The sequence below is a fragment of the Anabrus simplex genome, chromosome 11 (genome assembly GCF_040414725.1).
Source record: "Anabrus simplex isolate iqAnaSimp1 chromosome 11, ASM4041472v1, whole genome shotgun sequence".
In the NCBI taxonomy this organism is placed as follows: Eukaryota; Metazoa; Arthropoda; class Insecta; order Orthoptera; family Tettigoniidae; genus Anabrus; species Anabrus simplex.
Genome location: NC_090275.1, coordinates 70,646,659 through 70,670,006, shown reverse-complemented (window position 1 = coordinate 70,670,006; position 23,348 = coordinate 70,646,659). Strand labels below are relative to the sequence as shown.

The 23,348-nt window shown below is 39.0% G+C and overlaps 1 protein-coding gene across 1 annotated transcript in view; it reads left to right on the top strand.

Moving 5' to 3' along the window:
• Positions 1 to 6,636: 6,636 nt before the first annotated feature.
• Positions 6,637 to 23,348, top strand: part of LOC136883066 (nonsense-mediated mRNA decay factor SMG9) — a 51,975-nt gene continuing 35,263 nt past the window's right edge. The window contains exons 1-3 of the mRNA XM_067155217.2: positions 6,637 to 6,795; positions 9,399 to 9,601; positions 23,218 to 23,279. Coding sequence (XP_067011318.2) covers positions 6,736 to 6,795; positions 9,399 to 9,601; positions 23,218 to 23,279 — 325 coding nt within the window. The 5' untranslated portion in view covers positions 6,637 to 6,735. The remainder of the gene's footprint in view (positions 6,796 to 9,398; positions 9,602 to 23,217; positions 23,280 to 23,348) is intronic.

The window sequence follows — 23,348 nt, the reverse complement described above, 5'->3', positions numbered from 1 at the left end:
CCTGCACTTGCCTTGCACTGAAAATCATATCAATTGTACTTCTGTTTGGCCTGAAACCACACTGAGTTTCTGGTAGGCACATTTCAGTCAATGGTAGTAGACGATTAGACAATACTCTAGCAAGAATTTTTCCTGCAACAGAGAGTAATGATATTCCTCCAGTTGTTACACAGAGTCTTATCCCCTTTCTTGAAGATAATGATGATGGAAGCATCCCGTAGATCAGCAGGGATTGTTCCCATGTTCCATATTTTCACAATCAACATGTGTGTATGCTGAATTAGCAAAGGACCACCCTCCTTGAAGAGCTCAGCTGGAATTCCATCTTGTCCGGGTGCCTTTTTATTCTTCAGCTGATGAATGGCCTTCTCAATTTTTTGAATAGAAGGGACTTCACCTAAGTGATCTTGAATTGGCTGTTGTGGAATATCAGCAAACACATCTTCCTCGACATGTGAGTTTCTGTTCAGGAGGTCTTGAAAATGTTCTTTCCAACGGGAAGCTATCGAGTCAGGGTCTTTAAGAACTTCGGTACCGTCTTTGGATTTTAGACAATTAAGACCTTTGGTAGAGGGACTATAAATTGCTTTGGTAGCACTGAAGAAGACCACTAGTGTTGTTGGAGGTGATTAAATTTTCCTTTGATTTACCTATCCACCATTCATTCTTGATCATCCTGCATCTCTTCTGCACTTCCGTTTTGAGTTGTTGATATCTATGTTTCTTGGGAAATGAATTTGGATCATTTCGCCACGCGTTGTAGGCTTTCCGCTTTTCATCAATTAGGTCACATATTTCTTTGTCATTCTCGTCAAACCAATTCTGATGTTTCATCTTATTAACACCAACTGCTTCTTTGCCAGCTGCTATAATAGCTGATTTTAATAACGACCAGTGCTGCTCAATATCTTCTGGGTATTCATTTGGAAGTTTATCAGCCAATAGTTCTTAATAGGCAGATTTGATACTGTTGTTCCTAAGTTGTTCAGTATTTAGTTTGTGTTTTATCGCCTTCCCCTGAATCCCCGTTTTGGAGGAACCTGTATAGCCATCACAGATCGAACTAAGCGGTGGTCGGTCCAGCAATCATCAGCACCGGTCATAACTTTGGTTATATGAACATCGCGCTTATCTCTGGCGTGGACAATAATGTAGTCGATTAAGTGCCAATGCTTTGATCTGGGATGTTGCCATGTTGTTTTAAATCTATCCTTCTGACGGAAGAGTGTATTTGTAATGACAAGATCATATTCAGAACACTTCGTGAGTAGAAGGGTTCCATTGGCGTTGATTTTGCCTACACCCTCTTTACCAATAGTTCCAGGCCAAAGTGATGATTCAAGCCAACCCGAGCATTAAAGTTTCCCAGCAGAATAAGCTTATCTGACTTGGGTACATTCGACAGGAGTTCATCAAGTTGGTTATAGAATGCTTCTTTTTGATCTGACTTCAGTGTTGGGGCATATGCACTAATTATCGTAGCTCTTTGGTTGTTCTTGAGTTTCACACGGAGTGTCATGAGTCTTTCATTAATTCCAGATGGGAACTCATCAAGATTGTGAATGAGCTCTTTCTTTATTGCAAAACCTACTCCATGAATTCTTAATTCGTTTTCATCTTTTCCTTTCCAGAAAAATGTATAGCCACCGCCATGTTCCTTGAGTTGTCCTTCTCCAGCGCGCCTAGTTTCACTAAGAGCAGTGATATCAATGTTGTATTTCTTCAACTCACGACTTATTATTGCTGTACGTCGCTCTGGACGGTTATCTGCATCAGTGTCCATCAGAGTACGAATATTCCAGGTAGCTATATTCATGTTGCAAATCTTTCTTTTGTTTCTACCGCGAATTGGTGTACCCACTGAACAAATTTGACCTTGGGTCTCTAGAGGTTATGGTAGTAACACTAATTTACAAGTCTTTGAATTCAGTATTTATGACATTAGAAATTACAGACCTGTTTCAATTAATAGCCTTCTTTCTTCTTTTCCCTGGCTGAGTATGTGCCTGCAATATGGGTACTGACAGACAGACAGACAGACAGACAGACAGACAGACAGACAGACAGACAGACAGACAGACAGACAGACAGACAGACAGACAGACAGACAGACAGACAGACAGACAGACAGACAGACAGACAGACAGACAGACAGAAATTACGGAAAATGAAAAAGTGCATTTCCTTGTTATTGTGGACATGACCGAGACAGGAATACCATTGATTTTAAATTCTGAGCAATGTACAGACAAAACTCTTATTTTATATATGAACACGGTAATCCAGTCAGGTGAGAAGTTAGACTGCCTATGTTTAGGGCACCTTTTACAGCCCCCTCCCCATTCAGGGTGAGCAGAGGGGATCCTAAATAGGACTGCTCAGTCACGGGTGTAGCACACGAGTTGCTCTACAGTCTGTCCTTGAGCAAAACGGCGATCACACACTCGCTGCCTACGTGCCGACTCATCAATAGGAGCTCCCAGATTACACTATCCTGCCCCCGTCGCAACTTGCCGATCGCCGCAGGACTTTAATATTGCGCAGATGATGTTGCTCTCCAAATGACACCTGTGCGTGAAATCTTTTTACGTGGGAATGCTGGTGCACATCAACAGTCACACGGCCCTTAACAGTTTTGGGACGCTGGCCCCGTGGCGTAGAGTCTATGATGACTGGAGATCCAAAAACTGCTGAGGTTGTTAGACCTCATGGACATAATCAGGTATAGTTGGAGTTGTACCTTATTCGACATTTGGAGATTAAGATGGTATCCTCCAGGAGCGTCTTTCTAGTTGCCGACTATCTCTGATTGCGCTCCTATGGCTACAAGCAGTACAGCATGCCATATATGCCATAGTAATCACAACACCTTAGTGGATGATAGAGTGGTGATCCTCCCGCACTGATCTGCTCACTGACCCAGTTTCCCACTGGGGTTGGATACCCAACCTTCCTCTGGGTTGCTCAGTTTAACAAGGGCTCCTCTTGTAGGTTACGTGCTTGGAGTTGGAGTAAGAGAAGCTAGAGAACTCAAACTTGCCGAGTTCTTATATTATTGTTGCTACATGGACTGCAACGACGCATCTTACTCCCATTATTGTATTATCGCAGTCCACCAAGATGGCTCCCAGCAGTAGGCAAAGATCTGTTGCCTTAGAAACGCCTCAATGGAAGAGTGGAGTTATATATCTAGTTGGTAGTATCTATGCTTGACTCCCTATTGGCCTTGCCTTTTATACATCTTATTGCCAATTTTCTTTTTTGCCACTTAAACACATCTTGTGCGCCTGTCGAATTCTCCCGTAATATGGTACTGTACCATATGATAAATGAGAATGGAAGAAAGCATAGTATGCACACAACATCTGATTACTAGTAACTGACTTTGAAGTAAAAATAACCCTCTAGACAGTATTTTTACATAACTTTTGTGTGTGAGCATACCAGGTATTCCCAATAATTTGACAGAACTATGTTCATTCTCATTTTCAGCTTTTGTGTTTTACTCTAAATGTCTTTGTTTTCATAGGTAAGTTTCATTAGGTTACTTTGTTAGTATTAGTCACCTCCACTCAGCAGGGTAGCCAGTATTGACCAAAGAATGATGATAGGACATAATGAAGGTCCTTGTGCATGTGTGGTGTGGACATTCATGAGTGTCATTATAAGGACATCGATACAAGTGAATTATGTTGACATGCAGATTGCAGTACCGGTACACTACAAAATCGTACATTAAAGTACAGAACGAGGACAATATGATCAAGGTCAACAGTTTTACAGTGAATGGTATGTTCAGATTACAATCTAAAATCCAACATTTGGGGCTTCTTAGTAAATAGATTCAAGAGATCTGTTGGTTTTACAATAATGTACCTATACACAACCTTCCATTTTGACATAAATATGTGTAACATGACAAAATGTGTGACAGAAGTGATGTCACATTAGTCCATTAGTCGCTACTGTAGAATCAGATTATAAAATAAGCTTCCAAATAAGATTAAATATATTAGGTGGTCCCATCAGTGCATTTATCACAGCTAAAAAATCTCTTGCTGAGTAGCTGCTTCTATACAACAGAAGAATACATGATGAAGTGCTGGTAATGATGCTATTATAATACGCGAACCTTTTCTTGAGCCCTAGTTCCCATTCAGAACTATGGAGCTCAGGGCTCAAGAAAAGTTTCGCGTACTATACTTACTAACTTGTAAACCTTAAAAATATGTTAATGTCACACTGGTTATGTACGTATTGTTAACACCACACTCATAGATTTTTATTTTGTCTTGTAAATATTGATTATTAATATTAGGTATTTATTATTTTTAAAAATTAGGATGTGCTGTCCTAACATTGAGATATTTGGTGTTCTTGTTTTTCTCTTTTTCTTCTTTTTCAAAATTCATTATTGTGTATATATTATTGTCAGTATTAAGAAATCACTCAACAACTCCTATACTGTTGGCATACCAGTATTTCAAAATATGTAATTGTTTAGTCTATGGAAGCTAAATAAATGAATGAAAAAGACCTTGGTCACCGAAGATGCTGTGGTTATGAATTTGTATAAATAGAGCGTGTACTGTCAGTGACGTCACATTAATCGTTACCGTAAGCCTTGGTCGCATAAGATGCTGTGGCTCTCTCATTATCAATATTTGAGTTTCATTTATTGAAAGACACATTTATGATCCTTAGCTTTCTGCAAAGGGAAAATATTTTTCTCCTGAAATATTCAGTGGAGCTTTCTGAACAAAACGGTGTGTGGATAACAGAAATATGTCAACTAAAACCTTTACAAATTTTAATTGATAGGGTAGTTGTAGTTTACATTTCATTCATATTTTTTTTAACTTGAGTTTTGCATAAACATTTATACAGAGAAAATTATTTTGAGTAAAATCCGGTAAGCTGTTCTTTCTTCAAAACACTTTATTCCCTGTAGAAAGTACCATTTTCAATGTCATTAAGTTTTATTTGTACCTTTGTCAGTTCTTCTTGCTTCTCTTGTCTCAGTCAAGCCACTTCCACACATCCAGTTTATAGTTCTTCTCATTTTCTCAATAACTGAGACATCATATGGATCTTGATATAAATACGTCTTATGGCTGGGGGTCATCCAAAAATTTGTGTAACATAACGCAACAAAAAGTGTGATGAAAGTGTAACCATAGCAACTGTGCAAGCAGTTAAGTTAGGTATAGATGGATGGTCAAACAATGTTACCTAGCAACCATGCAGGCTATGTCTTATTGCTGGTTGCTATCTGAAATTAGCAACTATTGATGGATGGCTATGACTGGGAGACATATTTATGACCATTTGATTTTTGCAAAGGGAAAAGTGGTTTCTCTTTTTGTCTCCATTTAATTTTGTTCAGAGAGGATGATTGCCTAGTTGTACTTCCTCCTAAAACAAAAATTACCACCAGCACCTGTTCAGTCATTTACTCGTGATGCACGTACAGACAGGCAGACAGAGATGACGGAAAATTAAAAATTGCATTTCCTTCTTGAAGCCTCTGTGGCTCAGGAGGCAGAGCGCCGGACTCTCACTGCTGGGATCCATGGTTCAAATCCCAGTCACTACATGTGAGATTTATGCTGGACAAAGCAGAGGCAGAACAGGTTTTTCTCCAGGTACTCCGGTTTTCCCTGTCATCTTTCATTCCAGTAACACTCTCCAATATCATTTCATTTCATCTGTCGGTCATTAATCATTGCCCCAGAGGAGTGCAACAGGCTTCGGCAGCTGGCACAATTCCTACTCTTGCCGCTAGATAGGGGGTTCATTCAATCCATTTCAGACCCGGTCAAATGACTGAAAACAAGCTGTGGATTTTAATTTTCATTTCCCTCTTACTGTGGGCAGGAATGATACAGAAATTAAATTCCTTTTCGACCACGCCCACTTCCGGATTGCAGCACTTGAAGAATTAAAAAAAACAACTAATTGAACAATAACGCTTAATCTCAAGATCATGACTTTCCGAACACAAAACTTATTGAACGATACCCTTGTGATAAGTTATTCAATGTATTGAATACTATGGATAATAAAAGTGATTGCATTCATTACTCACATTTAAAGAATGTCAACTGCTCTGCTCTAACACTTAGCAGTTTTACAGATTTTGGCACATATCACCGAACGTAGCCGTGATGACCGGTAAAACAATATTAATGTATGTCCATGCCTCTAAATTATTATGAATAGGCAATCAAAGGCAAAACCTTTTCAATAGACATATTTTCATTTTTACCGCTCAATCTTAGGTTTCCAGAATCACATGTTGATCAATGAAAGTGAAACTTCTCTGATAGTCCGATCAGTGCGTGAACACGTTTGTCAAAAAGATAAACAGTGGGTTTGTGGCTTGGACAAGATTCTCGAATCATTTACGCTGATTAAGGAATAAAAGACGTGTTTTATAGGTGGAAGAAATGTCGATCAGTATAAGAATATAACTTGGTAAATATTTTATTAGAAGGGAGGTGCTAAAGCGATTTGTTTTCCTTACGTTGCCCACACTGAAACAATGTCACCTCACCGTCTGATAATTCCAATATGGCGACTGGCGAGCATTATGTTTTACGAGTCGCGGTTAAAACTCCCTTTGGTTCCTCTTTATATCCTGGTTCGTTAGAATCGACTTAGTGAAGTTGTAAAATATCTGCTTCTTGAGAAAAGTTTTAGTGTTGAATTCCTTCGACGAAAATCGGCTCCATAATGTCTGATTTTGAAAGAGGAAGGGACATAAAACATAAGAAGTTTTACGGTCCTAACAAGGTATCACATAACCTCTTTATTCTTGTTCAGGATGCATTTAGGAGAGTGTATTTGTATCACTTAAACGCACCGTGGCTTGTTAGTAGTTTCTTTGTTTGGAACTTTTTATTTTGTTTCGAATTTTGTGTCCTGTGAAAACGGATTTCTCCGAAAGTAAGTTATATTAGCACAAAAGAACGGTTTATATTACTGTACGTTTCAGACCGAAATCTGAACCCGTCTCAAGACTTCTTTTTATATTCAATGAATTTGATGTTACATGTTCTTATTTCGGTTACTCAAATGAATGAAGTTTTGTTCAAGTTAGCTTTTAGACTTTCAGACTAGTAATGTTGCACTGAAATGTATTTTTACCGAGCTCGATAGCTGCAGTCGCTTAAGTACGCCCAGTATCCAGTAATCGGGACATAGTGGGTTCGAGCCCCACTGTTGGCAGCCCTGAAGATGGTTTTCCGTGGTTTCCCATTTTCACACCAGGCAAATGCCGGGGCTGTATCGTAATTAAGGCCACGGCCGCTTCCTTCCACTTCCTAGGCCTTTTCTATCCCATCGTCGCCATAAGACCTATCTGTGTCGGTGCGACGTAAAGCAAATAGCAAAAAAAAAAAAAAATAGAAATGCATTTTTGTCTTGGATAGTGTTTGAAAATCCTTTGTACATCATTACTTTTGGGGCCTTTCTTTTGAGCGTGGCAGTGACAGTTCTTTTCTAGCACTGTTTTGTCTCCAACCTTCAAAATTGCTCTCAGACTTCGTAGTGAAAGAGTGAGAATTCTTTGAGTTGACATTTATTATAGATTTCTGTCCTAATAGAATGACTTGGCCTTCATAACTTAATTGCGCAGATGACATTATATCAACATTTTGAACCTTATCCCCATCACGTATGTAAGGTTTTAAAGCCCTTCTTCATTTTAACATCTAGGAAATAAAACCAATCATATGAAACTTTATATTTATGTAGAATAGTTTCAGAGAAATGGATATATCTTTGAAGAAAAGATGGAAGAAAACTGAGCAAGTGGCTATGCGTATTGGGTCATGTAGCTGTCTGCTTGCATTCAGGAGATTGTGGGTTTGAACCCCACTCTCAGGAGCCCTGAATATGGTTTTCTATGGTTTCCCACTTTTACACCAGGCTAACGTTGATTCTGTACTTTAATTAAGGCCACAGTCACTTTGTTCCCACTCCTAGCCCTTCCCTATCCCATTGTCGCCATAAGGCCTATCTGTATCAGCGAGAGGTAAAGCAAATTGTACAAGATGGGGGGAAAAAATTACTTCACAACAATGCGAGTAGAGTGTTAACATTTAAGACATCCATTTTACCCGCCAGTGGTCGCTACGATGAAAGTAACACGAGTGGTCGCACGTTGAGCAAAAGCTCAGGGTATGATATGCCATGTTTACATAATAATTACCAACCGATTTCAAGCGTAAATGTATTAACACATTAAATGAACATAAAAATAAATCTCAAATGGTTATAAAGAACATTAAAAATTACAAATACTAATAAATCTCAAATGGTATCTGGAAAAAAACAATTCCCAACTTTCTAAAATAGTGTGTGAGTCTTTTTGCAATGCGCTCTACACAAGGAGATTGAGTCACTATATTTTCAGCACAAGTGCACGAGCATGGTTTTCTTCTTGGTGATTGTCTGCCCCACTTTGTCAAGTTATCTTTCACTTTATAAACATTGTCACTAAACGTGAAATTCTCATTTGCCTCCAACATATGTTGTACGCCAGCTACAGATTGCTCTTCGGGTGCGGGTTCCATCAGCACGTTCTTCTGGCTCGGACTGTTCAGTATACGTAGACCTATTATGATCACTGTGTTCACTTTCACAATCCGAGTCGCTGTTTTTGCCCTCGAGTTGATCACTAGGAATTTCATCAAACCAAGCTAAAATGTCATGACTTGAAGCCATCGTTACGCACTTATTACATAACACATTAATACAATAAGTTCCAAAGAACTGTTTCAACTATGAAACAACATACAGCAATAGCAAAACTATAACACACACAGAATTTAGCGCCAGAATGAGTGGTCGCGCATGAAGCAAAATTCTCACTGTTGACGGTCGCTGATAATTCCTCCCTCCCTGTCCCTTCTCAAGGTCACAGATGTGTGTTTCAATGTATCCGGCCTTCTCTCAAAACTGCAGTGCAAAGGTACATCAGGGCTCAAGTTCGAAACTACATGCCATATAAAAGAGCAGATGATTTTCAATGACCGTGAGCATTTTGCGGCGGTTTAAACATTTAGAAGAATCAAGTGTGATGTCTCAGGAGAAGGAACCAAAATTCTTAAAGAAATAAAACATAATTATTTGGCTTTCAGGAAAATGAATGCTACCAATTTTCGTACAGATTTTCATCAATTCCTCTTCTTTGTGCCTGATCTATAATTTTTGTTCAGAAAGACACGACTTAGATTTTAGAAGACTAATGGGTTCATTTTCACCTTTTGCAGCCCATCTTTCCCTGAGTTGTAATTTCATGCCACCTCTTGTTAGTTGGTCATATGGTAAAGGTTAAATTATTAAACCATAACACTGTCATTCAAAGTTCTTAATGTTACATCTGTTTATAGGACAGAAGAGATTATGGTCCTGGAGGATCGAGGCGAATGCCCATCCTGTTAACAAAGCCAGACCGTGATCGTGATGGAGACAAGGATAGATCTGATGCACGTAGTCCTGCCAAACCAGTTCCACAGCCAACGATCATGGTGCGTGTCAGAGATGGTGACTCTCGGCCGTCGTCTTCTGCTTCACGACCTCCAAGTGTGTTACGGTTAGAGCTATTCAATCCCTTAGTACTTAATACAAGAAAATTAACTTGCTCGGTATGTGTGCTGACCTCAAGTATTTGGTCAGAGGTTAGGAAGAACAGTTTAATCAGTATGAGTTTTATTTTAAATGGCCAGACAGCAAGGTCATCAGCTAAACTGTTTAGAACTTAGCGCTAACTAACATCCTGAATTTTGCAAATAGTCCATGACTCTGAGTTAAAATCAACAAGTGTATCATGAATAACAATGTTTCTTCCATCGTTTATACTTACTCATCGGGCTCCAAGCCATAACTTATATAGATATAGCTCGTCGGAGGGTGGTAGACCTAATTCATATAAAAGAACTGGAATTGATGAGCTATGTGAAGATGGTGGTGTTTACAGATGTAGAGGGAAAAACTTAACAATCACATTATTTGCAAAGGTAAATCATATAAATGTTACCTCATAAGATTTAATGAAGAGAGTAATGTGTTCATTGCCAAGGGTAGGGACCCTCCACTCCACCCCCAGAAATCAATCAATCAATCAATCAATACTGATCTGCATTTAGGGCAGTCGCCCAGGTGGCAGATTCCCTATCTGTTGCTTTCCTAGCCTTTTCCTAAATGATTTCAAAGAAATTGGAAATTTATTGAACATCTCCCTTGGTAAGTTATTCCAATCCCTAACTCCCCTTCCTATAAATGAATATTACCCCCAGTTTGTCCTCTTGAATTCCAACTTTATCTTCATATTGTGATCTTTCCTACTTTTATAAATGCCATTCAAACTTATTTGTCTACTAATGTCATTCCACGCCATCTCTCCGCTGACAGCTCGGAACATACCACTTATGATAGATATACTAACAATTTGTTGGTTATTTTGATCCACCTTTTCAATACAAATTACAGTTTGTGTTGCTAAGTACATACGTACAACACAAGAAGTAGAGCCACAACAGACAATAGTCACAGTAACGCAATAAAGCCCACAAGATTCTGTAGCAGCAGACAAAGGGATACTTCTTCCATTCCATAAATCGAAAGAAACATAATCAGATACCAGTACTCAAAATTTGGATTGAAGCGCCTTTTAACCATAACTTACATCAAAACAATCAACTTCCAACGGAGAGTCTGGTCGCTACAAACAAGAATTAAATATGTCAATACTTCCTCTGATCAAATTGCCAAACTGCAGCAGCAAGCCTCATCAAATCTAGAAGCCATTTTCCAACGAACTCAAGACTTCAATTCTAGATTATCATCATGACTAATCATGCATAATGCAAAACTACAGTCTTTTTAAATAACATTATTTAGCACAATTCTTAACTATAATTTGCAATACTGAAATGTTACTGTATTCTAGAAACCAACACACTTCAGAAACTATGGCTCCTATATATTAACATCCAATATTTATATTTATGACTCAAATTTTAATGCCAAATTATAGTTGAATCAATTTTATTTTAACATTGCAAACAATTTTTAGCCAAATCAAAAAACTGTGTTTTGGACGTCAGTGTGTTTTAGAATTAAGAGTTAATCCATTTTAACATTGCAGATCATATTGTCATAATGTGTATATTATTCTTGTTTTAAATATTGTTATCACTGAAATTAGATTTACATTCAATGTAATGAAATTTGTAACAACAAACCAAAAATGACAAACCTTGAGGCAATTGTATAGGCTGATGATGCTTGTGAATAAAAGCGAAACATGTCCCGGTAAATTAGTGTTGTAACATTACAACTTAGCAACACAAACTGTAATTTGTATTGAAAAGGTGGATCAAAATAACCAACAAATTGTTAGTATATCATAGCATAGTTCAATACGGGTCTAATAATGAGATTAGTTACATGTAACATTCCACTTAGTCGAGCAGCTCTTCTTGTTTCTCTCAATTCTTCCCAACCCAAACATTGCAACATTTTTGTAACGCTACTCTTTTGTCGGAAATCACCCAGAACAAATCGAGCTGCTTTTCTTTGGATTTTTTCCAGTTCTTGAATCAGGTAATCCTGGTGAGGGTCCCATACACTGGAACCATACTCTAGTTGGGGTCTTACCAGAGACTTATATGCACTCTCCTTTACATCCTTACTACAACCCCTAAACACCCTCATAACCATGTGCAGAGATCTGTACCCTTTATTTACAATCCCATTTATGTGATTACCCCAATGAAGATCTTTCCTCCGGGCTGAGTGGCTCAGACGGTTAAGGCGCTGGCCTTCTAACCCCAACTTGGCAGGTTCGATCCTGGCTCAGTCCGGTGGTATTTGAAGGTGCTCAAATACGACAGCCCCGTGTCGGTAGATTTACTGGCACGTAAAAGAACTCCTGCGGGACTAAATTCCGGCACCTCGGCGTCTCCGAAAACCTTAAATAGTAGTTAGTGGGACGTAAAGCAAATAACATTATTATTATTATTAAAAAAAGATCTTTCCTTATATTAACACCTAGATACTTACAATGATCCCCAAAAGGAACTTTCACCCCATCAACGCAGTAATTAAAACTGAGAGGACTTTTCCTATTTGTGAAACTCACAACCAGACTTTTAACCCCGTTTATCAACATACCATTGCCTGCTTTCCATCTCACAACATTTTCGAGGTCACGTTGTAGTTGCTCACAATCTTGTAACTTATTTATCACTCTATAGAGAATAACATCATCCGCAAAAAGCCTTACCTCCGATTCCACTCCTTTACTCTTATCATTTATATATATAAGAAAACATAAAGGTCCAATAATACTGCCTTGAGGAATTCCCCTCTTAATTACCTTCACCTACTCTAATTCTCTGAGATCTATTTTCTAGAAATATAGCAACCCATTCAGTCACTCTTTTGTCTAGTCCAATTGCACTCATTTTTGCCAGTAGTCTCTCATGATCCACCCTATCAAATGCTTTAGACAGGTCAATCTCGATACAGTCCATTTGACCTCCAGAATCCAAGATATCTGCTATATCTTGCTGGAATCCTACAAGTTGAGCTTCAGTGGAATAACCTTTCCTAAAACCGAATTGCCTTCTATCGACCCAGTTATTAATTTCACTAACATGTCTAATATAATCAGAAAGAATGCCTTCCCAAAGCTTACATACAATGCATGTCAAACTTACTGGCCTGTAATTTTCAGCTTTATGTCTATCACCCTTTCCTTTATACACAGGGGCTACTATAGCAACTCTCCATTCATCTGGTGTAGCTCCTCCGACCAAACAATAATCAAATAAGTACTGGTACTTCAGATATGGTACTCTTTCCCAACCCATTGTCTTTAGTATATCCCCAGAAATCTGATCAATTCCAGCCGCTTTTCTAGTTTTCAACTTTTGTATCTTATTGTAAATGTCATTGTTATCATATGTAAATTTTATTACTTCTTTGGCCTTAGTCTCCTCCTCTATCTCGACATTATCCTTGTAACCAACAATCTTTACATACTGCTGACTGAATGCTTCTGCCTTTTGTAGATCCTCGCATACACACTCCCCTTGTTCATTAATTATTCCTGGAATGTCCTTCTTGGAACCTGTTTCTGCCTTAAAATACCTATACATACCCTTCCATTTTTCACTAAAATTCATATGACTGCCAATTATGCTTGCCATCATGTTATCCTTAGCTGCCTTCTTTGCTAGATTCAATTTTCCAGTAAGTTCCTTCAATTTCTCCTTACTTTTATAACCTAATATCTTAAATCGTAAGACATTTTCAATATTACTGGTATCAATAACCACTGCCATTGATTGAAATTAGGCCTCTGGTGGCCGTGATCGTTCAGGCGTCTAGTTTGTATAGTCTGACACCGTGGTTAGATGGTGCGAGTCCTGGTGGTGGAAAAAATTTTCACCATCAGAGTGTTGGCCAGCAGGGTAAGAGAGGTGGTGGTGTACATTTTCTAATCACTGGATTCCATGCCACAAGCGTAGGTTCAATTCCAAACCTCTCCACAGAGGTCATAGGGCATGAGGGCAAATGACACTGTTGATAGCAATTCGTCCATCGAATGGAGACATTGAGCCTTGAGCAGTCCCCTTGGTGTTATTCAACAGGATTAGGGTATGTGCCTCATCATGCACCCACCCAGACATGCAGGTTGCCCATGGCCTTTAGCTGTAGAGACCTGCACCAGGCCTCTCCGAAGTCCAAAATTTATACAATATGACATAGCTCCTCAGAATTGAATACAGATAGCTGTCAATACCAAATGTGGCACAATAAAAGCTCCTAAGCCATCATCATCATCATTGTATAGTTCCAGTTTCCCGGGTACTGTTAATGATCCTCTTCCACTTCTTCTTGTTCATATACAACTTGTCATGGAGAACATAATCCACTGTCCATCATCTGGCAACTAGATCAACCTTGATCATGTCCATCCATCAGGTTTTAGGTCTTCCTGCAGGTCTTTTCCCCTCCACATATCTTTACAAATTTATTCTGGCTGTTCTTGCAGGCTCCATGCTCATTACATGCCCGTGCCACCGTGGTTTGGATGTGTCAATTCTGTGTAATAAAGATGTCTTTATTCCGGCTTCATTCCTCATATCCTCATTCCCTTAACTTGTCCATCTTCGTCTTCTGGATGGTGGATTTAAGAAATTTCATCTCTGATGCTTGCAGTCTTGATGAATCTCTTTTTGTGAGGGTGCACGCTTCAATATTGGTATTGGTATGAAATAGCTGTTAAACATGATTACCTGTTTCTTCATTTCCATTACTTATACATGAAGGCAGCAGTAACTGAGTCCACTCCCATTTGACAGGCGAGGGACTCCTTGGAAACAACTTGGCGAACGAAATGAAATTTGATGGGGAGCTATCAATATTAATGGGCCTTATGGAAGAAAGTAGAACTGGCTGAGTCAGCAAAGAGGATGAATCACCGAGCTCGATAGCTGCAGTCGCTTAAGTGCGGCCAGTATCCAGTATTCGGGAGATAGTGGGTTCGAACCCCACTGTCGACAGCCCTGAAGATGGTTTTCCGTGGTTTCCCATTTTCACACCAGGCAAATCTTGCGGCCGTACCTTAATTAAGGCCACGGCCGCTTCCTTCCCACTCCTAGCCCTTCCCTGTCCCTTCGTCACCATAAGATCTATCTGTGTCGATGTGACGTAAAGTAACTAGCAAAAAAGAGGATGAATCTGGATGTGTTAGGAGTAAGTGGTATTCGGGTAAAGGAGATTATAAAGTGTACTTGACAGGTGTTAAAAAGGGAAGGGCAGAGTATGGGGTAGAGCTGTTTATCAGGAGTACCATTGCACGCAACATAGTTTCTGTTAGGCACGTAAATGAGCGAATGATGCGGGTAGATTTGGCATTTGAAGGAATTAGGACGAGAATTGTCAGTGTATTCACCATGTGAGGGTGCAGATGAGGACGAAGTTGACAAGTTTTATGAAACATTGAGTGACATCGTAGTCAGGGTCAACAGCAAGGATAGGATAGTGCTAATGGGCGATTTCAATGCAAGAGTTGGAAATAGAACTGAAGGATACGAAAGGGTGATTGGTAAATGTAGGGAAGATATGGAAGCTAATGGGAATGGGAAGCGTTTGCTGGATTTCTGTGCTAGTATGGGTTTTATCAGTTATGAACACATGGGAGGCTAGAGATACCAGATCCAGAATAGACTATATCTTAACCAACTTCAAATTCAGGAAATCTGTTAGGAATGTACTAGTTTTCCGGGGATTTTTCGATGATACAGACCACTATCTGATCTGTACTGAACTAAGTATCTCTAGACATAGGATAGAGAAAGTGAAATCTGTATGCAAACGAATATGGGTAGAAAATCCCCAGGATGAGGAAATTAGACAGAAGTACATGGATGTGATTAGTGAGAAGTTTCAAACAGTAGACAGTACACAGGTTCAAGATATAGAAAGAGAATGGGTGGCATACATGGATGGTGTAGTAGAAACAGCAAGGGAATGCCTAGAAACAACTGTGTGTAAAGATAGGCAAAAGCGAACATTTTGGTGGAATGATGAAGTGAGAGCAGCTTGTAAATGTAAAAAGAAGGCTTACCAGAAATGGCTCCAAACAAGGGTTGATGCAGACAGGGAATTGTACATAGATGAAAGAAACAGAACGAAACAAATAGCCTAGTTGTTGAATCCATTAGAAGTCGTGGGAAGTTTTAGGTAATAATCTGGAAAGGCTAGGTCAAGCAGCAGGGTAACCTTTCTGGACAGTAATAAAGAATCTTCGGAAGGGAGGGAAAAAGGAAATGAACAGCCTTTTAGGTAATTCAGGTGAACTCATAATAGATCCCAGGGAATCACAGGAGAGGTGGAGGGAATATTTTGAACATCTTCTCAGCGTAAAAGGAAATCTTCCTGGTGGTGTTGCAAACAGCCAAGTTCATGGAGAGGAGGAAAATGATGTTGGTGAAATTACGCTTGAGGAAGTGGAAAGGATGGTAAATAAACTCCATTGTCATAAAGCAGCAGAAATAGATGAAATTAGACCTCAAATGGTGAAGTGTAGTGGGAAGGCAGGGATGAAATGGCTTTGTAGATTAGTAAGATTAGCATGGAGTGTTGGTAAGGTACCTTCAGATTGGACAAAAGCAGTAATTGCATCTATGTATAAGCAAGAGAACAGGAAGGATTACAACAACTATCGAGGTATCTCATTGATCAGTATACCAGGCAAAGTATTCACTGGCATCATGAAAAGGAGGGTGCGATCAGTGGTTGAGAAGAAGTTGGATGAAAACCAGTGTGGTTTCAGTCCACAGAGGGGCTGTCAGGATCAGATTTTCAATATGCCCCAGGTAATTGAAAAATGTTACAAGAAGATTAGACAGCTGTGCGTATGTTTTGTAGATCTAGAGAAAGCATATGATAGGGTACCGAGGGAAAAGATGTTTACCATACTGGGGGACTATGGAATTAAAGGTAGATTGTTAAAATCAGTCAAAGGCATTTATGTTGACAATTGGGCTTCAGTGAGAATGGATGGTAGAATGAGTTCTTGGTTCAGGGTACTTACAGGGGTTAGACAAGGCTGTAATCTTTCACCTTTGCTGTTCGTAGTTTACATGGATCATCTGCTGAAAGGTATAAAGTGGCAGGGAGGGATTCAGTTAGGTGGAAATGTAGTAAGCAGCCTGGCCTATGCCGATGACTTGGTCTTAATTGCAGATTGTGCCGAAAGCCTGCAGTCTAATGTCATGGAACTTGAAAATAGGTGGAATGAGTATGGTATGAAAATTAGTCTTTCGAAAACTAAATTGATGTCAGTAGGTAAGAAATTCGACAGAATTGAATGTCAGATTGGTGATACATAGCTGGAACAGGTAGATAATTTCAAGTATTTAGGTTGTGTGTTCTCCCAGGATGGTAATATAGTAAGTGAGATTGAATCAAGGTGTAGTAAAGCTAATGCAGTGAGTTCGCAGTTGCGATCAACAGTATTCTGTAAGAAGGAAGTCAGTTCCCAGATGAAACTATCTTTACATCAGTCTGTTTTCAGACCAACATTGCTTTATAGGAGCGAAAGCTGGGTGGACCCAGGATACCTTATTCATAAGTTAGAAGTTACAGACATGAAAGTAGCGAGAATGATTGTTGGTACAAACAGGTGGGAACAATGGCAGGAGGGCACTAGGAATGGGGAGATAAAAGCTAAGTTAGGAATGAACTCGTTGGATGAAGCTGTACGCATAAACCGGCTTCGGTGTTGGGGTCATGTGAGGCGCATGGAGGAGAATAGGTTACCTAGGAGAATAATGGACTCTGTTATGGAGGGTAAGAGAAGTAGAGGAAGATAAGATAAGAGGTTTAGAACTAAATGAGGCCACAGTACTAGTTGCAAAGAGAGGATTGTGGTGACAGAGGCTTGCAGACTGAACGCTGAATTGCATAGTGGTCTATAATGATAATGTATGTATGTCATCATCATCATCTAGGTAGTCTGCCTTATGGCAGGTCTTGTCATGGGATGAACCTCTTCCACTGTTGCCTGTCCTGCGCCAAGTTTTTCATGTCCGAATATTTGTTTCCTTGGATATTGTCCAACATTTGATATTTTTTCCTTCCTCTTCCTCGTTTGCCTTTCACCATTCCTTCTATTCCTTCTTTCAGTAAACAGTCCCTCCTCAAACAATGTCCGATCCAGTTCATTTTTCTCCTTCTAATGATTTGTAACATACTTCGTTCTTCTCCAACTCTTCGTAATACCTCCTCATTCCTTACCCGGTCTTCCCATTTCACTTGTTCTATTCTCCTCTATACCCACATCTGTAGTGCCTCCAATCTGCTCTCATCTTTCTTTCTCAATGTTCAAGTCTCTGCGCCATACAGCGCTATGTTCCAAATGTAACACTTAGCAAGTCTTTTCCTCAAATCTTTGTTTAGTGGTCCACAAAGTAATTTTGATTTTTTCTTAAAGCCTTCTTTTGCTATGGCAATTCTTTTCTTAATTTCTGTCGTGCAATACATATCATCTCTGATCATACTTCCCAAATACTTGAAGTTACTGACTTGCTGTATTTCTTCTCCCCTTATACTAATATGATAACTTCTACATTTTCCTCCAATTATCATACTTTTGGTCTTCTTTTTATTAATTCTCATTCCATATTCTTCTAGTTTCATGTTGAGTTCATCTAACATTTGTATCATTTCACGTTTGCTTTGTCCCATCACAACCATATCATCTGCAAATCTTATACATTCTACTCTCCTACCTCCAACACAAACTCCACTTTTTCCATTAAAACTTTCATTGATTATTTCTTCGAGATAGATGTTGAACAGTGTCGGTGATAAAGAGCAGCCCTGTCTTACACCTCTTCCTAATTCAATTTCTTCGCTCAACTCATCTCCTATTCTCACTCTTGCTCTCTGGTTTAAATACAAATTCTTTATTAGCCTTCTGTCCCTCCAATCAACTCCATGTTTCTTCAAGATTGTCATCAATTTGTCCCATCTGACACAGTCAAAAGCCTTCTCAAGGTCAATAAATACAGCATAAACCTTCCTGTTTTTCTCTATGTACCTCTCTCCTATCACCCTCAGAAGTCCAGTGGCGTCTCTTGTTCCAACTCCTCTCCTGAAACCAAACTGTTCTTCACCTATAAAGTTATTCAGCTTTCCATATATCCTTCTGTTGAGCATCCGCAGTAAGACTTTGACTGTTTGTGAAATTAGACTCAATGTCCTATATTCTTCACATTTTTTGCTGTTCTTTTTCTTTTCCATAGGGATTAAGATGATTTCACTAAAGTCCTTTGGCCATTTTCCTGTCATGTATATTTGATTACATAATCCAATCAACTCCTTTCTTCCGTCGTTATTTAACGCTTTTAACGGTTCAACAGGAATCTCATCTATTCACATTGCTTTTCTATTTTTCATCTCGTTCAGTGATGCTTCGATCTCTTTTCTCAGTATGGTTTCCCCTATATCATCCCCTTTAACCATATCTTCCTCTTCTAATTCCAGTTCTTCTTCATTTGGTCAATTGTCCCGATCATATAGCCATTCTATGTATTCTTCCCATCTTTTCATTATTTCTTGGGGTTCATATATCATTGTGCCATCTGTAGCCTCTATTTCCTTATTGCTGTTGTTCCTTCTCTTTTCTCTGAATACTATATTTGTTGCTTCTTTGTACATCAAGTCATATTTCCCTTCTTTCTCCAGTTGCTCTATCTCATCACACTTTTCTGTCCAACCATTTCTTCTTTGCTTTTTCTGTTTCTCTTCTTAATTCATTATTTAACTTCCTGTAGTTATGCTTTCCTTCTTCTGTATTTACTGTTTTCCATTTCCTGCATTCCTCCACTTTACTTATCATTTTTGATGTCATCCATTCCTTCTTTGTCCTTTTCCTCTCCTTGACTCCAAGCATTTTCTTAGCTGCTTTTATCCCATTTTTAAAAGTTTCCCATCTCCTTTCTACATTTTCTGTTTCATTTCCTAATGTATTATTGTTACAATACTCATCCTCTAGTTCTCCACACGTGCTTGTCTTTGTCTTTCAGTTTCTCAATATTAATTTCTTCTCTCTTCTTTCTTTCCATACTATTTTCAATTTAATTAGTACCTCTTCTACAACTAATATATGGTCAGAATAAATGTCTGCTCGTGGCTAGCATTTAGCATTCTTTAGGCAGTTTCTGTACCGTTGTTGTATCATTATATAATCAGTTTGATATTTCTTGTCATATAATCGAGATATCCAAGTATACCTTCTCTTTTTGTGGTTGTCAAACAAAGTGTTTCCAACCACCATGCAATTTTCATTACAGAATTCAATCAACCTTTCTCCCCTCTCATTTCTGTCTTCCAATCCAAATTTACCAATGGTCTTACCATCTGATCCTTCACCAACAACCGCATTCCAATCACCCTTTACAACAATACATGCATTTGTTTCCTCTTTCTCAATGAGTTGATCTATCTTCTCATAACACTCTTCTACCTCTTCATCAGAATGATTACAGGTTGGCATATAAGCTTGAATGATCACTAAGTCTTTTCTTTTCCCTTTCAGTCTTATCATCATAATCCTTCCATTAATATCATCACTTTGTTCTTCAGTCGTTTTCCAATCAGTATTTCAACTCCATACAATCCATTTTTTATCTTCACCCGAATAGTACATTTGGAAGTCACCGCTTTCTAGTTCTCCACATCCACCCCATCTCACTTCACACATTCCAAGTACATCCAAATTATTCCTCTTCATCTCATATTTAGCATTTTCTAATTTTCCTTCCTGTAAAAGGGTTAGAACATTCCACGTCCCTATCCGAATAATTCTTCTTTCTTCTTCTCCTTCCTTCCATATTTCAAAAGCCTTGTTGTATGTAGATACAATAATGACACTAATCACACACTGATAAGTACTACTTCATCAGCACTAATACAAATCTGTTTTTGCTTAAAACTTTCTCACAGTGCACAGTAGTAGAGTACATACACTTATTTAATACACATTACATGTTTTTTAAGAAATAACATCAATACTGATACTGTACAGTAATGTCCTTTACTTTTTCCAGTAATCCAGAATTGTACACTGGACACAACTATACTTGGTAGCGAGGTTCTCAATTAAATAATGGAAAATAATGTTGAACAATTCTGCATCATCTTTCACTAGCAAAATAGACTGACTGTCCTTTATGGCTTATATGACATTTTGCTTGGACTTCACATTACATAAACCATATTCCCCATCGTCTTCATTCTTGTCGTCACCGCCAGCCATTTCTGTTTCCTTTTCTTCGATGTTTCAACTTCTAGATCAATGGCCATGTAATCTTCTGCATTGACATTACCACACTTACACTGTTTGAGAGTTTATTATAGCAAATCAGTATTTTCGTTTATTATGGTCCCTTTGTCAGGGTGCGAGACAAACTTGGCTTTGTGAAAGCATTAACGTACCATATTTGGTGACACTCCTTTCGCTGCTTCTGCGATACGAATTACAGCATCAAGCACAGAGACAGACATTTCCTGGCCGAATGCTATCTCGGCCATCTTTGGTCTATTCAGAATACACATGAACTGAAATGGGTTAGGAAGGAAATATACATACTTTTACTGCATGGTAGGAAAATTTCCTTCTGTTTCCACATCAGACAGGTCCTGCTGAATACAGGTAAACTTAAATGAATATTAAACCTTAATTCACGGGATTGGGAAAATTTTCCAATGTGGGCAGTTTTCCAATTCATAAAGGTTCCACTAAAGGCAGGTTTTACTGTGTAGAAACAGGGTAACATTGAGAGGAACACGCGATAGGAAAAACATATGACAGATCAGTGTGGGAAGAGGGAGAAATAGAAAGAAAAAAGGACAGAGACAATCTTTACACCTTCACGTACTGCCATCGTCAAATAGATTGGCTCTCTCATAATCAGTCTTAGTTCTTCTACATCCATTTCTTCTCTGCCCATGATAAGCTCATTTCTGTTTCCCAGCCTCATCAGGAGAGTAGACCTCAACACTCATAAAGGGGCAATCTTGACTTATCTCCACAAGTATCTAGGGCCATGCTGTTTGCAGTGGGTCCTACAACAGTTGGATGTATGGCAGAGGAGACAGTCGGCGAACATAACTATCTGGTTGGTCCCACAAATGTTCACTCGGATTGATATCGGGGCTGTTTGAGGGCCAGAGAAGAACTCTTGAAGTCTTGATTGTTCAGGGCACATTATCATGCTGGAAGATCCCATCCTCCCAGGGAAAGACAGTCATCCTGTATGAATGGATGTGATTGCCAAGGATGGATTTATATCTAAATTGATCATGAGTACCTTCCACAGGGATGGTAGGATGTAGATAATACTGTGAGATTATTCCTCAGACCATAACACTGCCCCCACCACCTTGTGTTCGTCCAGCAGTGGCTGCAGAATGTTGCTTCTCTCACATTTCTCACCGGACACGCTGATGTCCATCCGTTCTATGCAGCTAAAAACATGACTCATAGGAGGAAGCTACCTATCGCCAACCTTCAGCGGTCCTGTTGTTATACTGTCAAGCAAATTCTGGTTGTTTTTGTCGATGCACCTGTGTTAGCATGGATGCAGTCACCCTTTTGCAGAAGGATTTGCTGAACTGTTGCAGTAGAAACGTGTCCGGATGACCCATGGTTCATTTGGATGGTGAGCTGTTCCACTTTAGCCTGTCAGTTGGCCTTCGCGCACTGTCATAGTTGATGTTCACCTTGGACAAAAATGGTGTGTGGAATTATGCATTATCCATTATGGTTATTTCCAGTGGTGCCATTTGTCCACTCACGATACACCTTTACCAAAGATGTACGTGAACAGTTCACAAACATCACTGTTTATAAAATGCTGCCCCTCTTGGCCAAAATCCACTGATCATCCCTTTTTGCTACTTGGTTAAATCGTCTTGGTAACCCATGACAGCAGAAAGTGCAATGTGTACAGCAAGCGTATCGGTTGCATTCATTATATACCTGTTTCACCAGCTCACGTTATGGGGCATACGTCATGGGGTACGCTTCAGATGGTACTTATAGCATGCAGCCATAATAATGTGATTACATGTGATGAATTTCGTCTTGGTTCAAGCCCCACTGCCGACAGCCCTGAAGATGGTTTTCCGTGGTTTCCCATTTTCACACCAGGCAAATGCTGGGGCTTTATCATAATTAAGGTCATGGCTGCTTTGCAAAACAAATAATAATTCATCTTTGGCTCTGTATTGACTTTAATATAGTTAAAAATTAAAAAATATAGTTTAAATTAAAAATAGAGTTAAAAAATCTTATCAAGAATTTTCATATATTTGTCCACCTATTCCATACAATAAATTGTGTTAAATATGTAGAAAAATTGTCTTCTACATTCAGTTCCTGTTACGTGTTCCTTTCCTTTTTATGCATGATTCGACCTGTGATTATGATTATTCCATAGATTTGATGCTATTTTCATTGTTAGCTATCTGTAATCTTTCAGTTCTATTCATTCGTTTTCTTCCTCTTCCATATTATTGTATCGTGTGAGTTAAATATCTGTTAATCCTTTGTCTTGTATTCTTATTTTCTTAAGTTACCTCATTGTTACATAGTTTGCTAACCTGTAGGCTTTTCTATTGCAGGAAGGAGAATGAAACAGCACAACCATTGTATCATCTGGCTGGCAAGCATGTTCCTGCAGAAAGTGAGTATGAACATTTTTAATGGAGCAACTGAGCGATCCTACCTTAAGGGCACATGGCCACTTGCCTCT